Source organism: Mustela nigripes, chromosome 14, assembly GCF_022355385.1.
Source record: "Mustela nigripes isolate SB6536 chromosome 14, MUSNIG.SB6536, whole genome shotgun sequence".
NCBI classification, from domain to species: domain Eukaryota; kingdom Metazoa; phylum Chordata; class Mammalia; order Carnivora; family Mustelidae; genus Mustela; species Mustela nigripes.
Genome location: NC_081570.1, coordinates 12131537 through 12150085, shown reverse-complemented (window position 1 = coordinate 12150085; position 18549 = coordinate 12131537). Strand labels below are relative to the sequence as shown.

General features: G+C 59.8%; 1 protein-coding gene across 10 annotated transcripts in view; it reads right to left on the bottom strand.

The window, feature by feature from the left end:
- ARHGEF10L (Rho guanine nucleotide exchange factor 10 like) overlaps positions 1 to 18549 on the bottom strand; it is a 160336-nt gene that overhangs the window by 27077 nt on the left and 114710 nt on the right. For 6 of the 10 annotated variants that reach the window (XM_059376402.1, XM_059376401.1, XM_059376405.1 and 3 more), the window contains 6 exons: positions 13512 to 13633; positions 8723 to 8809; positions 6945 to 7165; positions 6383 to 6537; positions 2644 to 2829; positions 1972 to 2120 (listed from right to left, as the gene is read on the bottom strand). In XM_059376402.1, coding sequence (XP_059232385.1) covers positions 1972 to 2120; positions 2644 to 2829; positions 6383 to 6537; positions 6945 to 7165; positions 8723 to 8809; positions 13512 to 13633 — 920 coding nt within the window. The remainder of the gene's footprint in view (positions 1 to 1971; positions 2121 to 2643; positions 2830 to 6382; positions 6538 to 6944; positions 7166 to 8722; positions 8810 to 13511; positions 13634 to 18549) is intronic. The other 4 variants (XM_059376407.1, XM_059376408.1, XM_059376409.1 and 1 more) reach the window with 1 other exon arrangement.

The following is an 18549-nucleotide window of genomic DNA, read 5'->3' as shown; positions in this document are numbered from 1 at the left end:
GGAATCGGACGGGCCTCGCCCTCCCTCCTGCCAAGTGGCTTGAGACCCAGGAGCCTCAGCGACCCCAAAGACCCTGGGGGACCCTCCCTGCTCTCCTTCCTCTCAGCAGGTGGACGAGGGGAGAGGCCCTTGGGGGCCGGTGTAGGGGGAAGGGTAGCAGGCAAGCCCCCCAAAGCAAACCAGGGGCTGGGAAGGGGGTCTGTGGCTACAGCTGCTCAGGGCTCCCTCCCCCCACTCTGGCTTCCCCTCAGGAAAAAGAAGCCAGGGGAGCACAGGGAGCAACATTCTTCCTCTTAAGGCCTCCCTGGCCCTCCCCAGAAACCCCCCGCCCACCAGCCCGGCCCAACAGCACCAGTGAAGTCACTGGTCCTCGACAGCATTTGGGGAGGCTGCTGCCTAAGGGATGATGACAGCGCAAAGCCTAAACCCTCCAGTTCTGCCCAGAGCACTGGCTCCCCCTGCACCCCTCCCCGCCCGGCTCACGGGCCAGCCGGTAATCCCTCCTCCTCTGTGCCCTGCACCGGGAGGGGCCTCTCATCAAATATGTCCCAGCACCAGCCCTGACCAGGACAGTGGCACCCAAGCATTACTTCAGGGCATGAGAGGACCCCCAGGAAGCGACACGGAGCCCCCTTTCACCAACAGGAAACCGGGGTTCACAAATGGTTTCCTAACAAGTCACCAGGTGGTGAGCGGCCGTGCTGGGTCTCAGAGCCAGGTGCCTACAGCTCCAGGACTGCCCCTCGGGTTCCAACAAACATGGGAAAGTGAGCACCACGATCTGGAGACTCAAGACAGGGTCCCAGGGCTCGCCCACAGCTCCCTAGGCCTCAGTGTCCCCACCTGATCCAGCCCTCAACCTTCGATCCTACCGTGGCAGGATTCCCATGGTGTTCTCGCCTGGCTGTCATGTAGCCAGCTCACAGCCCATCTACAGAGACGGGCCGGCGGGCAAACGGCCATTGTGACCTCACAGCAGCTCACCCGGGGGCCTGTCTGCTCCAAACCCGAGCCTATAACCAGACCTCTACTCTGGGCCCAATTACCAAGGCGCCACGCCATGCTGACAATCCAAACAAATCAAATGAATGCAAACATCACCAAAATACCACGGCGGGGGTGCGGGGATGTGGGGGGAGGGCACCCACGCCCTCGTCCGTGCCTGAGGCCCAGGGTGGGCCCTGCGGTGTGGGGAAGCAGGGCAGGCAATGCTGTGGGTCAGTTACAGGCACGGGCCCAGGGTGAGCGGGGCGGGAGCCGTGGGTCCAGGCCCCGTCCGGATGGCCAAGGCACAGGTGGCACTCAGCTCACAGCAGGGCAAGGAGGACCCAGCTGCATCCCCCTCCACACTGATCAAAGAGCCCAGGGCGCCTGGCTGGCTCAGTCGGTTAAGCATCCCACTCCTGATTTTGGCCTGGGTTGTAATCACGTGATCTCAGGGTCTGAGATGGAGCCCCGCGTCAGGCTCCGTGCTCAGCGGCGAGTCTGCTTGAAGATTTCCCTCTCCCTCTGCCTGCTCTCATCCACTCTCCCTCCCTCTTTCTCTCTCTCTCAAGTAAGTAAATAAATAAATCCTAGAAAAGGAAATTAAAGAGCCCAGCCTCCAGGATGGCTGCATCCACCAGCCTCCCCTTGGCACAGCCGGGTCCCGGGTACGGTGTGAGGCTGGGCTCCCAGTCCCTGCCCCACAGGCAGCAAGAGACCCAGGCCAGGGGCCGGATCATGGCTCAGCCCAGTGGTCGGACTCTTCCCCTCCAGGCAGCCCTAGGGATGCATGCTGGGGCGGATGGCAGGGCCCAGCAGCGACATGGGACCCACTGTGCTTCTCAACAAACTCAGATCCCTGAGACGCAGCTGGGCCTGAGCACGACGCCAGGGAGGGCACGAGATGCCAGGGAGGACAGCCGCGAGGATGTGCCCAGCAGGTGGCCTGGAGGCCTGCGGCCTTGAGCCACAAGGTGAGGCCAGTACCTGAGTCTGCAAGCTAGTGGCATCCACCACGGTGACCCGAGGCCCACAGCTGGCCCACACAGCGTCCTCCAGGCTCAGCAGGGTGCGGATGGGTCCTGTCCCCACAGTCAGGCACACAGGAGGGCTCTCCAGGTCCCAGGGGACACCTCCTGCAGGGAGAGGAAAGCAGCAGGTCAGGAGGGGGTGGGGGGGCAGGCAGGGGAGGGAATGGCACACAGGGGCCCAGGGCTCCTCAACCCTTGGGAACTGTCAGGAACCCTCAGCAGGGGGCCCAGCAGCCCCACAACACCCTGTCACCCTTCTCTACGGCCTCCCTCCCTCCTCCAAAGGGACGGGGCTGTTCCTATCTGCCTCCATCATGCCCCCAGGGCTGCACCCCCCAATGCACTCTCCTTCCTCCTCTATGCCTCTCTCTTCCACGTGGATTCCCCCTCCCCGCCCCCTGCCATCCTGTTCCTTCGTTCATCCCACACACTAAGTGAGCACCAACCCAGGCCAGGCCGGGTGTGGGCACGGGGCGGACAGGAAGGAGTCTGACACAGACCCTGCCCTCCAAGAAAACCCTTTTGGCCGGAAAGACCATGGGGCTGGTCAGCAGTCCCCACCCAAGCTGCCAAGCACAGATGAGCAGGCGAGCACAGGGGCCGCGAGGAGTGCTGAGACAGGCAGTACCCTCTGTCGGGGTGGAGGTGGGGGCAATCCGGAGAGGCTTCCCAGAAGACGCGGCATCCGTGTGGCCCGGCCAAGGAGGCAGCTCAGCATGGTGGGAAGTGCCCTGAGCTGGCCTGGGTTCTCCTAGAAACTCAACTGGGACTTGGAGCATGCGTCTCCCTGCTCTGAAGGCCTCAGTCTCCCCATCTGTAAAATGGGAAGAAACCACCCAGACTGTCTCTGAGGATTTTTACTAGATGTTTCTGGCTGACTCTTGCCAACTCAGAAATCTTGCCACCTCTGGGGCACTCTGTCCCCTTTGCCAAGATCTCTAATGCCCTTCCTCTGCCAGAGAGGCTGCCACCTCCAGGGGCAGAAAAAGAAGTCTCAGAGGCCCAGTCTACTGCCCCCGAAAACAGAGCACACCAAGAGACCTGGCCTGGCTCGGAACAAAATTCTCTCCTCCCCACCCCAGGAGGCTCAGTCCACCCAAGAATGTGCCAAGAATGTTCCCTGGCACGTGAGCAGTGCCCACAGAGGCTGCTGTTTCTCCGAGGTCACACCAAATGCCACACAGAGCCCCAGCGGCTGCCCTGTCCTGCCCGTGTGCCGGGTAAGGGACCGGGGGCCCATACTCTGGACACAGGCAGCAGTGGCTGGGGCCTGGGAGGAGGACAGAGCCTGGGGCTGGTTTCTCAGTGCCCAGCAATCCCACATGCTCCCCACCAGCCCCTGGAAGGAGTCCGAAGGAACCCTAGCACAGACTGTCCCCGTGGGCCAGGTGCTGGGGGCACAGCGGGGAACAGAGTGGCGAAAGCCACTGCTGGGGGGGGGGGAGGGGTGGTCTTGGGAGGAGCCCTGGGAAGAGAGACCACACCTCCTACCACTCCCCTGCCCTGGGCTTTCCCTCTCCGTCTGCCTTCCCCACCCGTGAAACAGGTTCTCCCCTTGCCCTTCCATCCTACTTAAAACGGGCCGACTCCCCGCTCAGCTAGGAGCCTGGGCATAGGGTCTTCCCGGCCCGTGAACATGAGCACCTGGGAAGCAGACTGGGCCGGAATCCTGGCTGCGGCCCCCAAACATCTGCCAGACCCTGGGCCGGTGGCTTCACCTCTCAGAGCCTCACCTGTCCGAGGGGCATGACTGTGCCTGCCCGCGGCCGGGGCTGTGGGGCCGGGGGCCGCGTGGGGAATGCTGAACACAGGGTCGGCCCATGGCAAGGGCCACCAGCGGCTGTCGCTGGCGCCGCTGAATGCTGGCACGCGCCAGACACTCTTTCCGTGAATTATTTCCCTAACTCCTGGCAAGTCTACGTGGAAGATTCTATTCTTATCCCTGTGTTACGCTGAGAAAACAGACGCAGAGTTTAAACAACCAGCCCCGGTGGCAGGGCCAGAAAGTATCCAGCGCCCGTGAGTTCCTGTTTGTTGTCATTGGCCACAGCACAGTGGTCTGCGTGGGCAGGTGCGGAGGCCACCTGACGGATGTGACAACGGACTCCTGGAGAACAAAGCTGCAGAGCCACCCAAGGGGTGACAGGCCGAGCTGGATGTGAACCGTGCTGAGTGGCCCCAGCCTCCTTCCCAACCCCTGCTGCCCTCTCAGCTTCCCAGAGTTCCTGAAGGGCCCTGGAGCCAGGGCGGTAAGTGACCACAAGGTGGCCAGGCCTCCACTGGGGGGACACTGACCCCCCCAACCCCGATACCAGAACCACAAAACACAAGGCTTTGGCGCCTCCCAGTGGCCAGAGGTAAGTACTCCATGTGCTTGGCCAGAACCAGAGTCACTCTGGCAGGAGGCAGGCGGAGGGTGACCTCTCCCAGTGAGGAAGCAGCTGGGGATGCTGCGACCACACCTGAAAACAGGGAGGTGGGGGCTCTGCCCCGGGGGCACAGAAGTTTTGACCACCAGAGCCCTGGTACTGTCTCCCTATACTTCTCCGGCACAGAGAATGGTCATGGCGGTGGGGGGAAGGGGCTAGGGTCTGACACCCCTGAGGGTCACATGCTGGTGACTGCTCCTCCCCCTGCTGGCATCTCAGACATCCCCCAGGAAGTCCTGACTCCAGGACAGAATGATAAACTGGTAAAATTTAATAACAGTGATATTTTTATATCAAAAAGGACAAGGGACAGATGTCCCCCATTAGAGGACAAAGCTCCAATAGGCGTCCCTTGCTGGGCCTTGCTTTCTCCCAGTTTTCCCCCAATACATTCATGTTATTTAAACTCAGTTGGTGGGGGCAACAGGGTGGCTCACTCAGTCTGCCCGCCCACGGCTCAGGTCACCATCCCAGGATCCTGGGATCCAGCCCTGTGTCAGGCTTCCTGCTCAGTGGGGAGCCTGCTTCTCCCTCTGCCTGCGGCTGCTCTCCCTGCTAATGCTGGAGTGCTCTCCCCCTCTACAAATAAATAAATGAAATTTAAAAAATACATAAATAAACTCAGTGGGTGACATTTTGTTATGGTGGCCGCAGCCATCGGAGACATCGGAGACACCGTCTTACCCCCGCACGCCTGAGCCCAAAGCAACAAGTCAGGAACCGAGGGGCAAAGGGCGCACGGCAGCCCAAAGTGGGGACCAGGAGGCCAGAGCAGAAGGCGGGCTCACAGAATTCAGGGGGGCCAGGGAAGGGGGGGTCCCTTTGGAACCCACATCCAAACCTCCAAAACCTGGAGCCCGTATTCACACTGACACACATGCAGTGTCTGTCGGTGAGAGGGATTTTTTTCCCTCCCTCTTCCCCCTTTAATTAAAAACTATAAATGCCTTATCAAAAGCTAATTAAAAATACCAACACAGTGCCAAGTGGCAAAAAAATAGCTCAGTACAAATATCCGTTTATAACCCTGCAACAGGCAGTGATGACGCAGCAATTAGAGGCTTGAAGGAGGGGGGTAGGGAGAGGGGAGGGGGGTAGGGAGAGAAGGGGGAGAGAGGAAGAGAAGGAGGGGAGAGGGGAGGGGGAGGGAAGGGGAGAAAGGAGGAGGGAGGGGAGGAGAGGCAGGGGAGGGATCGGAGGGACATGGTGCCTGTGGGCTGGGGAGCTTCAGACTCCTCAGCCCTCTCTGGGCACAATGGGGGCGTCTGCCATCCCCCCAGCACATATCTTGGAACCATAGGAGCTGAGCTGGCGGACGGGACAGGGACTGCGGCCCTCTTCATGCTTTTCACAGGCCGTGTCCCCGCCCAGGGTCGCAGCTGGAGGCTATTCTCGAAGGCGGTGGTGAGAACTCAGAGAACACGCACACATTAAGCTCTGAATGTTCCCGGGACTCAGCAGCTGAACACCGAACACTGAACACCGCCAGCCTTGCCTTCCAGACATCACCCTTGGACCCATCCCGTGGCCGGTGGCTCAGCAACATCACAGGTGCAAATGCTTAACGTCAGTAAGCACTCACTCTGCCAGGCCCAAGGCTGTGCCTTCGCCGAGTCGTTGAACCCACTGGGACCCGTGAGCCGTGGTACTGACTCCATGCCCATTTTACAGATGAGAAGACCCAGGCACAAAGCAATTTGCTAACCACTGGAGACAGCCACCTCCTGCCAACAGGGCAAAGGGGGGAGCTGCCTGCATGGCAGTGAGCACCCCGTTCGCTCAGGGACCCCAGTGGGGATCAGGGATCTCCAAGTACCCCCAGATTCCCTGATTTGTTTCCGAGCTGCCTCCTCAGCCTGCCTCCCACCACCATGCTGGTACAGGACGAGGCTCCTAGTCAGTGCCCAGGGCTGCCCCCACCACCCCCAGTCTCCTCACCGCTGGTCCGAGGGTAGGCGGCGAGGGTCCCATCCTGCAGACCTGCAAACAGGTGGAAGGGGCTGTGGCACAGGCAGAGCACAGGCTGCAGACTGGGGCTCCTGCAGGTCGCCAGGCACTGGGTACCCGTGTCCACACTGCCGTAAACCAGGATGCTGTAGGAGGGGGGCGGGGGGGGGGCGTTGTAGGAGACCTGAGTGACTCATGGAGACCCCGCCCCCACTGCCCTACAGGCCCTCGGAGAGGCCTCCCTCCCCTCCCAAGAGGCTGCTCTTCTGCCTTCAGGAGGCTGGGCTTTCCCAGGGTCTTACGGATGGCGCCCTCCCCACCCCTGCCCTAGGGAGGAGCCGGTGGGTGGCTGGAGAGGGGGCAGACAGAGGTGCTAAGAGGACTGTCCTCGGGACCACACAGACCCAAGTGGGAACCCAGACACGCCGTCTTCTAGCTGACCCCCCAGGCTGCTGCCCCTCAGTTTCTCCCCCAGAATGGAGCAATGATGCTGGCCTCACGGCCACAGAAAGAAATGAAGCAGTGACGTGCTCCTCTGCCCCAGGCCCCTCACCTGCCATCCTGGAGCCCGAGACAGATGGTCGGATGCACTGTGGTCGAGGGGTCAGGGGCCATGCGGCTCTCGTCTCCATTCTCCCCTTCTTCTGGCTCGGGAATGTACTCCATGCAGAGCACAGGGGCCGCCAGCGGGAAGGACTTGACCGTGCGGGGCGAGGGCCGGTTCAAGGAGAAGATCTCAACCTGGCCCCCTGCACCTTCCTGCCCGCCCCCGACCTGCAGTGGAGACCCAGACGGGCCATCAGGCACAGCCACCAGGGCAGGGACAGAGCTCGGAGCCTGCCTTCCCAGTGACCTGTCCCAAATTTCTAACATACTGAGGTTAGGCATCGGGAAGAGTGTCCCCTCTCCTGCCCCCACACATCGCGCTGTCCCTGAAGGTCACTCTTCCCCAGCTGCCATGGCAACAGATTAGATTCAGGACCCAAAGGAACTCCGGCAAGGAGCCAGGGTAGACCAGATACCCGTCAGCTCTCTATTTCTCCAACTTTAGAGTGAATTTCAACCAACAAATAGTGAACATACGTCTGCCCCTTTACAATGTCCTCCTCTGTCTGGTTCACCATTCCACCGCTACGCTTAGCCAGTGGCAAGCACTTAATATACACTCGCTGAACAGATGAGCAGACGGATAAATGGATGGATGGAAGGAAGGGGGAGAAGAGTGGGTAGATGCATGGACAGATGGACGGATGAGGAGATGAAAGTGAACGGATGGATGGATGGGTGATTCTATGGGCAAGTGAATGGATGAATGGATGATTATACAGATGGATGGACAGATGGATGGATGGATGGACAGGCCAATGGATGACTATTATGGATTAGTGGATGGACAGATGGGTAGTAGATGATTATATGGATGGATGGACGGATGGATGGGTGGGTGGACAGATGGATGATTATAATGGATAAGTGGATGGACTGAAGGATGGATGATAATATGGACGGATGGACAGATGGATGGATGGATGGATGGACGGATGGACCGATGGATGATTATTATGGATAAGTGGATGGACAGATGGGTAGTAGATGATTATATGGATGGATGGACGGATGAATGGGTGGACGGATGGATGGACGGATGATTATATGGATAATTGATGGATAGATGGATCAATCAATCATCTGATTGATCGATGGATGGATATACCACATGCTAGATACTGGGGAAACAATGAGGAACAAATCTCCCTCGGAGAGAATATTTGGGATGGACTCTGAAGCGTGAGCCAGAATTTTCCTGCCTGAGGGCCTGGAGACAGGAATAAGCAGGAGCTGAAAGGAGGTGGCCGGAGGGATGGGGAGGGGGACCCTCCGGAAGTCCCTGGGAAAGCACAGTCTGCGCCACAAAGAGCAATGGGGGGTCTATTTGAATGAAAAGAGGCTCTGCCAGGAATCCCAGGGGGAGAGAAGGCGGCTGGGATCGCTCTCAGAATTGGGCAATACCAGCCCTGCTTCCTGACCCCCAGGGTGAAGCCCCTGCCACCCAGGTACTCTGCACAGCTTCCTTCATTTCCTTCATGGCACATGACCATTTGCAAGAGTCATGCTCCCTTCTTGTCCCCTGTCTTCTGCTGCCTTGGGTAAACCCACCTCTGCCAACTCTGAGCACAGAGCCTGGCACGGAGGTTCCCAGGAAGACCTTCTGGGTGAAGGTGCACGTGACGGGGCCAGCAGGCAGCATTTTCCAGCATCGCCTTCCCACTGCTGCCCTCCCTGCCTCAGTCCTGAGGCCACAATCCCTGGCTGGGCTCAGGAGTGACTTACCCAGAGGTAGCCCTGTGGAAGGGACGTGCTGACCGCTGAGAAGCCCAGCAGGGGACAGCTGACAGGACTGTGGACCAGGGCCCCAAGCTGCGGAGACACAGAAGGCACACGGGGGCTAAGCATCAAGGTGTCAGAGATGCCAATGTTTGGCAGCAGGACCTCTGTCCAAACCACCTGTGGGGGTTGTCAAACCTGCACATTTGGGCGCCCCATGCAGGTCCCGAATGAGAATCCTCGGAGACCGGAAAGTGACAGGTTTCACAGAATATCCAGGCAACGCCTACGTACTCACATTTGACCAGTGCTCTCCTAGAACCTTCTGGCAAGGAGGCGCCTAAATGATACTCTGGGCCCGCTACCGATTTTTCCCAAACTAAGCAACATCTGGATAAGATTTGATGAAAACCACTAACACCCACCCCGCTTTATTTTACAGATGAAGAAATGAGGCTCATGGTGGACACATGAATGCCCTAAGCCACGGGAAGAGGACGACAGGGCCTGGCCTGCACCCTCCTAGATCTCCCTGCATTCCTCCAGAAAAGCACAGCGGAGGAAGGAAGGGGTGCTGGACATCTGGTTCCGCCCCCCTCAACAACAGAACCAATTCCGCAGACAAGCCCACCAGCACCGGAAGGCCGAGGGGATGGCAAGGCCACCTTCGGGGCCAGGGTCTCCATCTTTGACCGGCTGTCATCAAGAGCCACTAGCTGCTCACTCCTCCTGCACCTGCTGCCCCAAACCACAGGCCAGATGGCTCTCTGGGGCCTGTTCCCTGAGCTGAACCCCACCAGCTGGTCTCTCTGGCCAGGACAGCAGTGCATGGAGGTGGTTCGAGGTGTGTCTCAAACCCTGCTGGAACCCCTGGCCAGTAGGAAGGCAAAGGAGGCCCACAGCGAGAGCTGGAGGCGCCCCAGGGAGGACCTCAGCCACCCCACTCCCCCAGCCCCTCCCCCTCTCTGCTGGGCAGGTGCTGCCCTCTGCTGGTGCTGCAGGCCCCCGCGGGCGGGCCCTAGCCGAGGCAGGAGGTCCTAACCAAGTGTCTAATGGTTGAAGATGAGGAAGCCCAGGGAGGTCACCTCATCCACCTCATCCAGAATTGGCAAATTCTGATGTGTGGGCATGGGGGAGGGGACACGACTAACTCAAGGTCACACAGCAAGTTGGCAGCAGAGTCGGGTCTAGAATTCCAAGTCCCACTCCCGGCCCAGCGCCCTTCCCACTCGAGTTGAATTCTCCCCAGAGGCCTGGCTGCCCTCGTGCAGGCCTCAGCGCTCCCGGCACCCAGTTGTGTGCAGCTGGGAGCACAGGTGCAGGCGCCCGAGCAGGAGGCTCCCCTCGCCCTCCCCCCCACCTCCCCACGCACCCTCAGACCCCCGCTCCTCGGCATCTCACTTCATGGTGGGCCACACGCAGCGGAGGCTGCCCAGTCCCTCCTGCCAGGCCACTGCTCCAGTCCTCCCACGGACCGGAAGGGGAAACTGCAACCCTGAGTCCAACGTTTCCATGGCAACCCCAGGGGGCCCGGATGTCAGCCTTGTCCACAGAGCCCTGGGCCAAACTGATGGCAAAAGCTCCAATGGCTCCTTGGCCCCAGGAGTCCCACCGGGGTCAGGAAGCTGACTCTCCCAAATCAAGGTGCCCCGGGTAGCGCAGAGGAGAGTGGCTCGAGCTGGAGGACGGAGACAGGCTGTGGGCGAGCCAGCCGGGGCTCCGGTCCCAGCTCAGCTGCTACCAGCCGGGGACCCCCGCAGCCAGTTCCTCATGGTCACGGAGAACCTGAAGCCTCACCGGGATGGTGGTGGGGACTGGAGAGGCAGATATACGGCACTTGGCATGGGGCCGGGCACGTCCTGTGGGACATGCTGGCGTTCTACGTGCGCCACCCTGTCTCACCTGCAGCACCAGGCCAGGAGGGGCGGGCTGGGGCAGAGCCAGTGGGCAGGGAACCCCACAGAGAGCGAGCAGCTCTGGCTAATGAGCCTGGAGCAGACCCTCAGCAGGTCTGGGCTGCAGCCCCCGGCCCCCGAGGTGCTCATCGTGGAGCATCTCAGCACCCTTTCCCCAAGCTCCAGTCCCCAGACAGGCTCCCAGGCTGGACCGCAGCTCAGGGGGACAGGTTTGCACTGAGCCCTCCCCCTCCTACATGAGGGACTTCGCAGACGTGTGTCCCCAGGGATGAGGCAGAAGACGGCTTCCCAGGTGGGTGGGTGGCTTTCAGGGAGGCCCTGAGGCAGCGGCTTGTCTGTGACCTCACCACCCAGGAGCTGCCTGTCAGGCCATGGCCTGAGTCCCGTATTCTCCCGAGGACTAAGGCCATCGGGGGTGACAGATGTCACCCTGGGGTCAGCCTTCTCCATAGGAGAGGCTTACCTAGGGCCAGGTAAGCCACAGACGGGGTGGCCCCTGAAAAATCCCCACCCCACAGACTCTACCTGAGTAGTCCCCAACCCATCCTGGCCTCGAGGCCCCTGGGAACCTCCACCCTGTGCTGGGAAGGAGCACACGAGACTCCTCCCTATTAATCAATCAATGAGGTCTGAAGGCCAACAAAGTCCGGCTTCCCTGAGCCCTACAGGGATGAACAGCATCTGGCCTCCCCTGCCAGAAACGAGTCCAGAAGCCCCTCCTTCCCCAGGGAGTGCCGGCAGACCCTACCTCTGAGGGTCTGCGGGCAGCGGGGAGGACCCGAGTTACTGAAGATGAAGCGCCTTGAGCGGAGCCTGGCACGGATGCCTCTGGAAAGGGCTCGCTACCCCATTGCTGTTGTTGCCCCCCGGGCCACTGGCCACCGAGCCATGCTGGGAATCTGACTGCACCCCCTAAATCAGGCTGTGGCACAGGGAACATTCCACCACCCCTGACACCTTCTCCAGGTGCACACACTCAGGAGCCGGGTCCGTCCTTCCTGCCATCCACGTGGCCAACCCCACCCCAGTACGCTCCCCAAATGCATCCCCATGTCCCCTGCCCCTGTCCCCTTCTCTAGGACCAGGATGAGAGGGAGAGAGTGGGGCCAAAACACCCCAGCATCCAAAGGAATATTATAACACAATTTTTGGCAATAAAAATCCATGCAAAAAAATCCATGATGAGCAATTAGTGAGATGTTAAATACACACAGAAACAGACCCTGCACGGCCCTGACCCACCCCCACCCCAGCCCGTTACTTACCCCCCAAAACAGCAGCCAAACCAAGGCCACAATTTGCTGATTTGATTTTGGAAGTATTGCATTCCACTCATTGTGATGACTGGGATTAGGTGACTGTCCCACGTGCCTCGCCCCCGCCGGGCCCTGACTCTACCCGCAGCCGAGTCCTGCCAAGGCTCGGCGGGACCCCCGCACTAAGGACTGTGTGGCTCTCTCGGTCACCAGTCTTGTCCCCTCAGGGGCCACGGTTCACTCGCCCACACCACAGCCTGAAGGACTGGATGATCTTTCCAAAATGTACATCACAGGGTGCTGGTCCCCCGCGTGGAGCCACCCTTGGGTGTGTCATGGCCCTGAGAATGAAACCCCACCGCGACCAGCCCGGGAAGCTGGCGTGGCCCGGTGCGTCCACACAGGACCTGTCCGTCTGTCCTGAGCTCCAGCCTGTCCTCCCAGCTGCAACGTCCCAGGCTGCCCCTGCTCTGTGCCCCTCAGTCTATCTGGGATACTCACCCCCCGGGGCCTGCGGGGGATCGGGGCCTTCTCGCCACTCACGTCTGCCACCCCTGCCAAGAGGCCCTCTCAGCCCGTGACCATGAGGCCCCACCCCTCTATCTGTCCCAGCTGACGTAACACACATCGCCCTCCTGTGTCCCCCCCCCCCCCCAGGTACGGCTATCTCTGTCCAGACTGAAAGCGACAGGAGGGCGGGTCCCCACTACACACCCCATGTCCGGCACAGGACCTGGTATGTAGTAGGTGCTCAAAATTATGTGCAGAACAGACAAGTGAATGAACTAATAGCTGAACGGACGCCTCAAGGGCATGCACTTATTGCTGTTCAGAGCCCCAAGCTACAGCTCAATCAGCTCGTCTCTTAGGGCTTATGTATCTAAGTCCCAAGCCTGTGCTTCCCCCTCCCCAGAGCTCACATGAGTTCCTCTCCTAGGGAAGAGGATGGCAGTAAGGACTCCAGAGGGAGGGGTGAGCGCAGCCAGGACATCGGGGACAGGTGACAGCGGGGGGAGTATGCCAGTGGTGGGGCACGTGGGTGCTGGAATCGGACTAAGCAAGGTGCCAATTCCCGGACCCCTCACTACAGGTTGTGTTTTTAGAAAATCATGTCACCTGTCTGAGCCTTGGTTTCTAACCTGGGAAACAGATCTAGAAACATCTATTCATGGGGTTCTTATAAATATCAAAATAAGACAGTGGTGGCAAAGCGCTGGGGAAACGTGGTAGGTACTTGACAGACGGAGGGAGGGCGGCCACGGGGCCAGCGTCGGCTCCCACCTGGCCTGGCAGCATCAGCCAGGGGCCAACCCGTGGTCTGGCGGAGCACCTCAGGCGTGTTGCGGCCTCTCTTCTGAGCTGGAGTCACGCCAACCGCGGATGAGATCATTGCTATCTCTCAGCTCAAAATCACAGGATTTTTCCATTCCCTTGACCCACAGAGGGCATCTATCCGCATAGTTTTGGTGGGGAAGCGGACTCCTACCGCATCAAAGCATCTTGGGCGACTCCATCCGTAAGAGGTGGAGAAGCTGGGACCACACCCCGGCCCCCTCCTGCCGGGGGTACAGGCCAGAAGTCCCAGTTGTCCCACGAGTCACCAGCAAGATCCATTCCACTCACCTGCAGACTGAGGCCCCGCGAAGAGAAGGCGGGGATGCAGCAGGCCAGGATGGGGCACCAGAACGGGCCTTTGCTCTTCTTGTCCTCATCCGGACACAGCCAGCCTGGCTGGTTTTCCTCCCCTACAGCAAGAGCAAGGAGGAGGGGGAAGCCGGTCAGAGTCCGCGGACCAAGCGGGCAGTGAGCAGCCCTGTGAGCCCAGGGACCGTCCCCAGCTCCATGCCTGCCCAGCCCAGATGAAACCCGGCCCTGCTCCATGGTCATGGCCGTGCATCCCGTGCATGGCAGCGAGTTGGGAAACCTAAGAGTTGAGTCCTGGCTTGCCCACCCTCTCGCAGAGCAGCCTTGTGCAAATCCCCCCAACTCTAAGCCTCGATTTCATCACCCATGAGATAGGGGCATAAAAATGCCTTTGTCTTGAAGTCGTTTTGGGGATCCAGTGAAATAGTCGATGAGAAAGGGTTTCAAAATGTTGTGATGCTGAGCACAGACCAGGCCCTGCTTCCTTGACCTAGAGATCTAGAGGGGCTTCTCGAGGCCAAAACTAAGCCAGAAGACAAGGTGACACATCCTTGCCGCTCTACACTTGACTCTGATGACGATGGTCAAGAGTATGACACTCTCCTGCTTCCTTTAAGACCCACCCTGAGACCCAGGCGGTCCTTGGCCTCCACATTCCCAGTCTAGTTGGACACTGAGGCCCTTGGGGGCCTGTGAGAAGCACAAGGGCCCGGACTGCGGACTTAGGTCTGGACACCGCTGTGTTCGAGAGCATCTGTAAACCACACTCTGCAACGTCTCCTTCGCGTGGGTCAGGGCTCCCTCACATGCCACCACCTCCAAGAAGTCCTCCCTGACCACCCTGGCTATGATGGCCCCCTCTCTCAGAAACCAGTCTAAAGATCACCTCTTATTCCCTGCACAGCCTGCACCACAATCTAGAATCACTTTGTCTATTTCCTTGTTCATGGTCTCTCTGCACACATCTCTAGAACATAAGCTCGGGCCAGCAAGACCTGGGCTGTCTGGTTTGCCGCGGTCTCCCTGGTGCCCGGCCCACTGCCTGCACACAGTGAGTGCTCAGCAGGGACAAGTTGAAAGGGTAAATGAAGAGAGGGCGTGACTGAGCAGGTAACTACCATCCCACCATCCCTCCCGGAGAATTCTTCCTGCTCAAGAGCCTATCCTTCTCCGCGCTCCCTTGGGGGGCCGCCTGTAAGGAATGCCATCAGCCCGGGAGGGGCCACAGACGTGTTCCCGGCTTCTCGTTCTCACAATAACCAGCTCAGTGAGAAGCGTGATTTTTCCCTTTATGGACAATGAGGCCGACACTCGGGGATGAAGTAATTGACTAGGTCATGTGCGCGGCTGGTGGCAGAGTACAGATGGGGACCTGGGTCTGCTGGACTCCTGTGCTGTCTCTCGGCAACCAGCACCCCACCCCCACCCCCATTGAGGTGCATGACTGACTCGGGACAACCAGAAGGTAGCTCCACCCTGGAGAGGGAGAGCCAGAGGATGGGACGGGGCGCCCCGGGCGAGAGGAGCCACTCAACACAATGACATCAAGCCGCAGGGCACCTGGAGCTTCAGGGATGGGAGGAGCGGTCTGCCACGGAACAGTCGTGACGCAGACCTCCCACCCCCACGTGTCTACTCAGTGGCCAGGAGGAAGCAGGGACCTGGGCCCACCCTGGCCCAGCCGAGCAAGGGTCAGCTCTGCCCGAGGGGGCTCACCAGCCACAGGGCCTCCAGACTGGGGTCCTGCGCCAACCACTGCTCCCTACCGTCAGTCCTCCCCACGACAGCCAGAGCCAGCCCACAACTTCCGCCGGATGTCACCATTCCCACGTCCAGTGAGTCTTATCCTCTTGGAATCAAATCTAGACTTTTCCAGAACAGTGAGGCTGATCCTGCCCTCCTGGCCTCATCTCTCAGTCCCAGGCCACTGCACTAGGCTTTCCTCAGCCACTTACAAGTCTGGGATGCTCCCTCCCTCTAGAGTGCTGCCCTCTCTGTCCCAGGGCCGGCTCCAATCCTCCCCGAGGCTCAGGTTACTTGTCTACCTTCTGGGAGTGACCTCAGCTGACCACCACCCACCCCTCCCCTCCACCACTTTCTGTCTCAGCCTCTGTTGGCCCGTCATGGCCCTGAACAGTTTCCCACTCTTGTTGGTTTGCCTATTTTTTCCTCTGTGTGTACATGAGTGTGCATTTGTGCATGAGTGCGTGTGCCCATGAGAGTGTGCATGTGGGTGAGTGTGCGTGAGTGTGTGTGTGCCTGTGTGTATACCTGAGTGTGCATGAGTGTGTGTGCCCATGAGAGTGAGTGTGGGTGTACATAAGTGTTGCGTGAGTGTGTGCATGGGTGTGTGTGCATGAGTGTGCGTGTGTGCCCATAAGAGTGTGCATCAGTGTGTAAGTGTGCGTGTGTGCGTGAGTGCATGTGTGCGTGAGTATGTGTTCATGAGAGTACGTGCGTGTGTGAGTATGCACGTGCATGTGTGCCCACAGGCTCCCACCTTCACCTGAGTTCTGTATGAGGTATGTCAATCACACCCCAAGAACATGGCTTTAACCAATGCCCTGCCACCAGAGAAAGGTGTCTTCCCGGTGCCGGCTGTGGCAGGAGGAGCTGGGACAAGGGGGCACAGAGGATGCTGTCTGAGAAGTGAAAGACATCCACAAATGTCAGGCATTACGACGTGACCAGCCTGCTTCGGCAGAGGCTCCAGCCCACCTGCCCGGGGAGCCCACCCCGCCAGCAGTCCCCCGACTGCGCGGGGGGCTCACTCCCCAACGGGCACAGAGGCAGCCCCAGCGTCGGGTCTCCGCCTCACTGGGTCCTGGAGGCAGAGTCACAGCAAAGGACAGCTCACCAAGGAGGCGAGGCCGTCACGGAACGGAGAGCCGCAGCACAGGACAGGCGCCATCATAACAGAACGCCCATGTACACCACACTTCACAGTTTACACAGCTCTGTCCCACGGGAGGCCTCATTTCACCCTCAGGGCCGCCAGGAGGGGTGGGAGTTGGCATCCCCCTCTTACCCGGGGAACCGGAGGCCAGGGGACATCAAAAGCTGGGCCCAGGAGCCAGAGAGTGGACCAAGCACGGGCGACAGCCCAGAGAGCCCGCCGAGGGACAGCACCCTTCCCCCGGGTAGGTGCTGACATCGCGACCACTGTGCTGCCTCCCAGACAAGCCCCTGGATGGTGAACAAAGACGGGCGGAACTTGAGCCTGCCCTGCTCTCAGGCCCCTACCTGATCAGGCCCCTTCCGCCGCAGAGCCCAACAGACAGCTCAAATGCAACTGTCCCTGGAGCTCCGGCTCCTTCCCAGAGCTTGGTCTGTGAACATAACCCCCCTCCGTCACCACGCCGCCCGAGCCCCTCTCCTCTCCTTCCCCCCATGCCCACAGCCTATCAAGTCCTGGCAATTTATTATGATATATATTTTTTAATGATCTGACCTTCTCCTTCCAGATGGTGCCTTCCCTGCCTGCGATCCGGAGCGTTAAAAGAAAATGGAGTTGTAGCTCCCCATCTGCCACTGCCATTGTTCCTGTCACAAAACCACGGCAGCTGAGACCAAATTAGAAGGCTGTTGCAGTTGAAAATTGAAAGCCCGCTTGGGATAAGTGACATTAAGCGCCGGCACCGTCGGCAGAGCCGAGGTTTCCAGGTGACATTAAGTGGGGGCTTATTCAGCGCCCAGCTCTGTTTGCCAGCACCCACTGAACGTAGCAGCACCCCGTGGGGCAGCGGGGGGAGCTCAAGGGCTGGAGGCCACGGCCCCTTCCACTCCTCCGACCTCCATGCCCTCAGCACATCCCCACTGGCGGCAGGACGCCGACTGCAGCAGATCCCAGTTCGGCCTCCAGTTCCCTCCCTGTGTGACACAAAGCCAGACACTGAACCTCTCCGAGTCCGCTGGCCCCTCCGGAAAATGCAGGAAATTATTCCAGCCATTCAAGGGTCCCTGTGAGTGCTGGAGGACAGAAAGTAGTATATGCCAGGCTCTCAAGACATCAGGAGATCGCTGTCTTGGAGTTGAGGAGTCTGCCTAACCGGGGGCTTGAGGGTGGCCACCGCCCCTCCACTGGGCTGAGCCGCCGGCCCCGCCCTGCTCCCCGACCCTACCCTGCCTCCCAAAGACCCTGTGCTCATGCCTGGAGCTGCGACTTTCCCACCGCTGCTTTGATAGTCAAGGGCGGCCTCCTGGGCCACCCTTCTCTACTTTCTAAATCCGAGGCTGCCCTCAAAGTTCCCCTTACACACAGAGCCACGGAGAGGCCACTGGCCAAGGCCACAGACATTGCAAACATCTGCCCGTGGAGACAGAAAGACACTGGTGCCCGGGGAAGGCCAGGCGAATGGCCGCGGTCACCCAGCTGGGGTAGGTGACCCACCACTGCCAGCTATGGGCTTGGGCAGGTCCCAGTGCCCATGTTGAGAGCCAGTGGAGAAGAGAGCTAGAATGAGCTCAGCATGCTGCCTGGGCCGCGCTCAGGACCCTCCCCTCGATCGTCACTAGGAGAAGGACGGGGGTCACTGGGAGGACTTATAGCCAAGTCAGAGGCAGAAGGGGGGCCAGGCCATGTCCTGCGAGGATATGTCCCTGTGAGCTTGGGACCAGCCCGCAGCCTGCCCAGCCCAGGTCCTCTGGGAAGGAGGGAATATGGAGAGCTGTGATGGGAAAGGCTCCAGTGACCCAGGGGTATAAGAGCCACAAACACAGCACTCAAAGATCTTCGGGTGAGGGGACACAGGCAGGCAGTGCTGAAAGCCCCTAGCCATGCCTCTTCCTTCTCTGGGGCCTTTCCTGGAGCCTTTCTGAATAGGAGACTAATTGGCAGAGGGGTGGGAGGGTGGCATGTCCCCTCCCTGTTCGGCACTGAATCACATGCAACCGTAGATGGGTCACTTTCCCATCCGTGAGATGCAGGCTCTCCCGTCCTAGGAGCTTCCTCCACAGGCCAGGTGCTGGCTGTCCCAGGGGGCTTCCACGCCCATCTCCCTATAGGAGCCCCATGAGA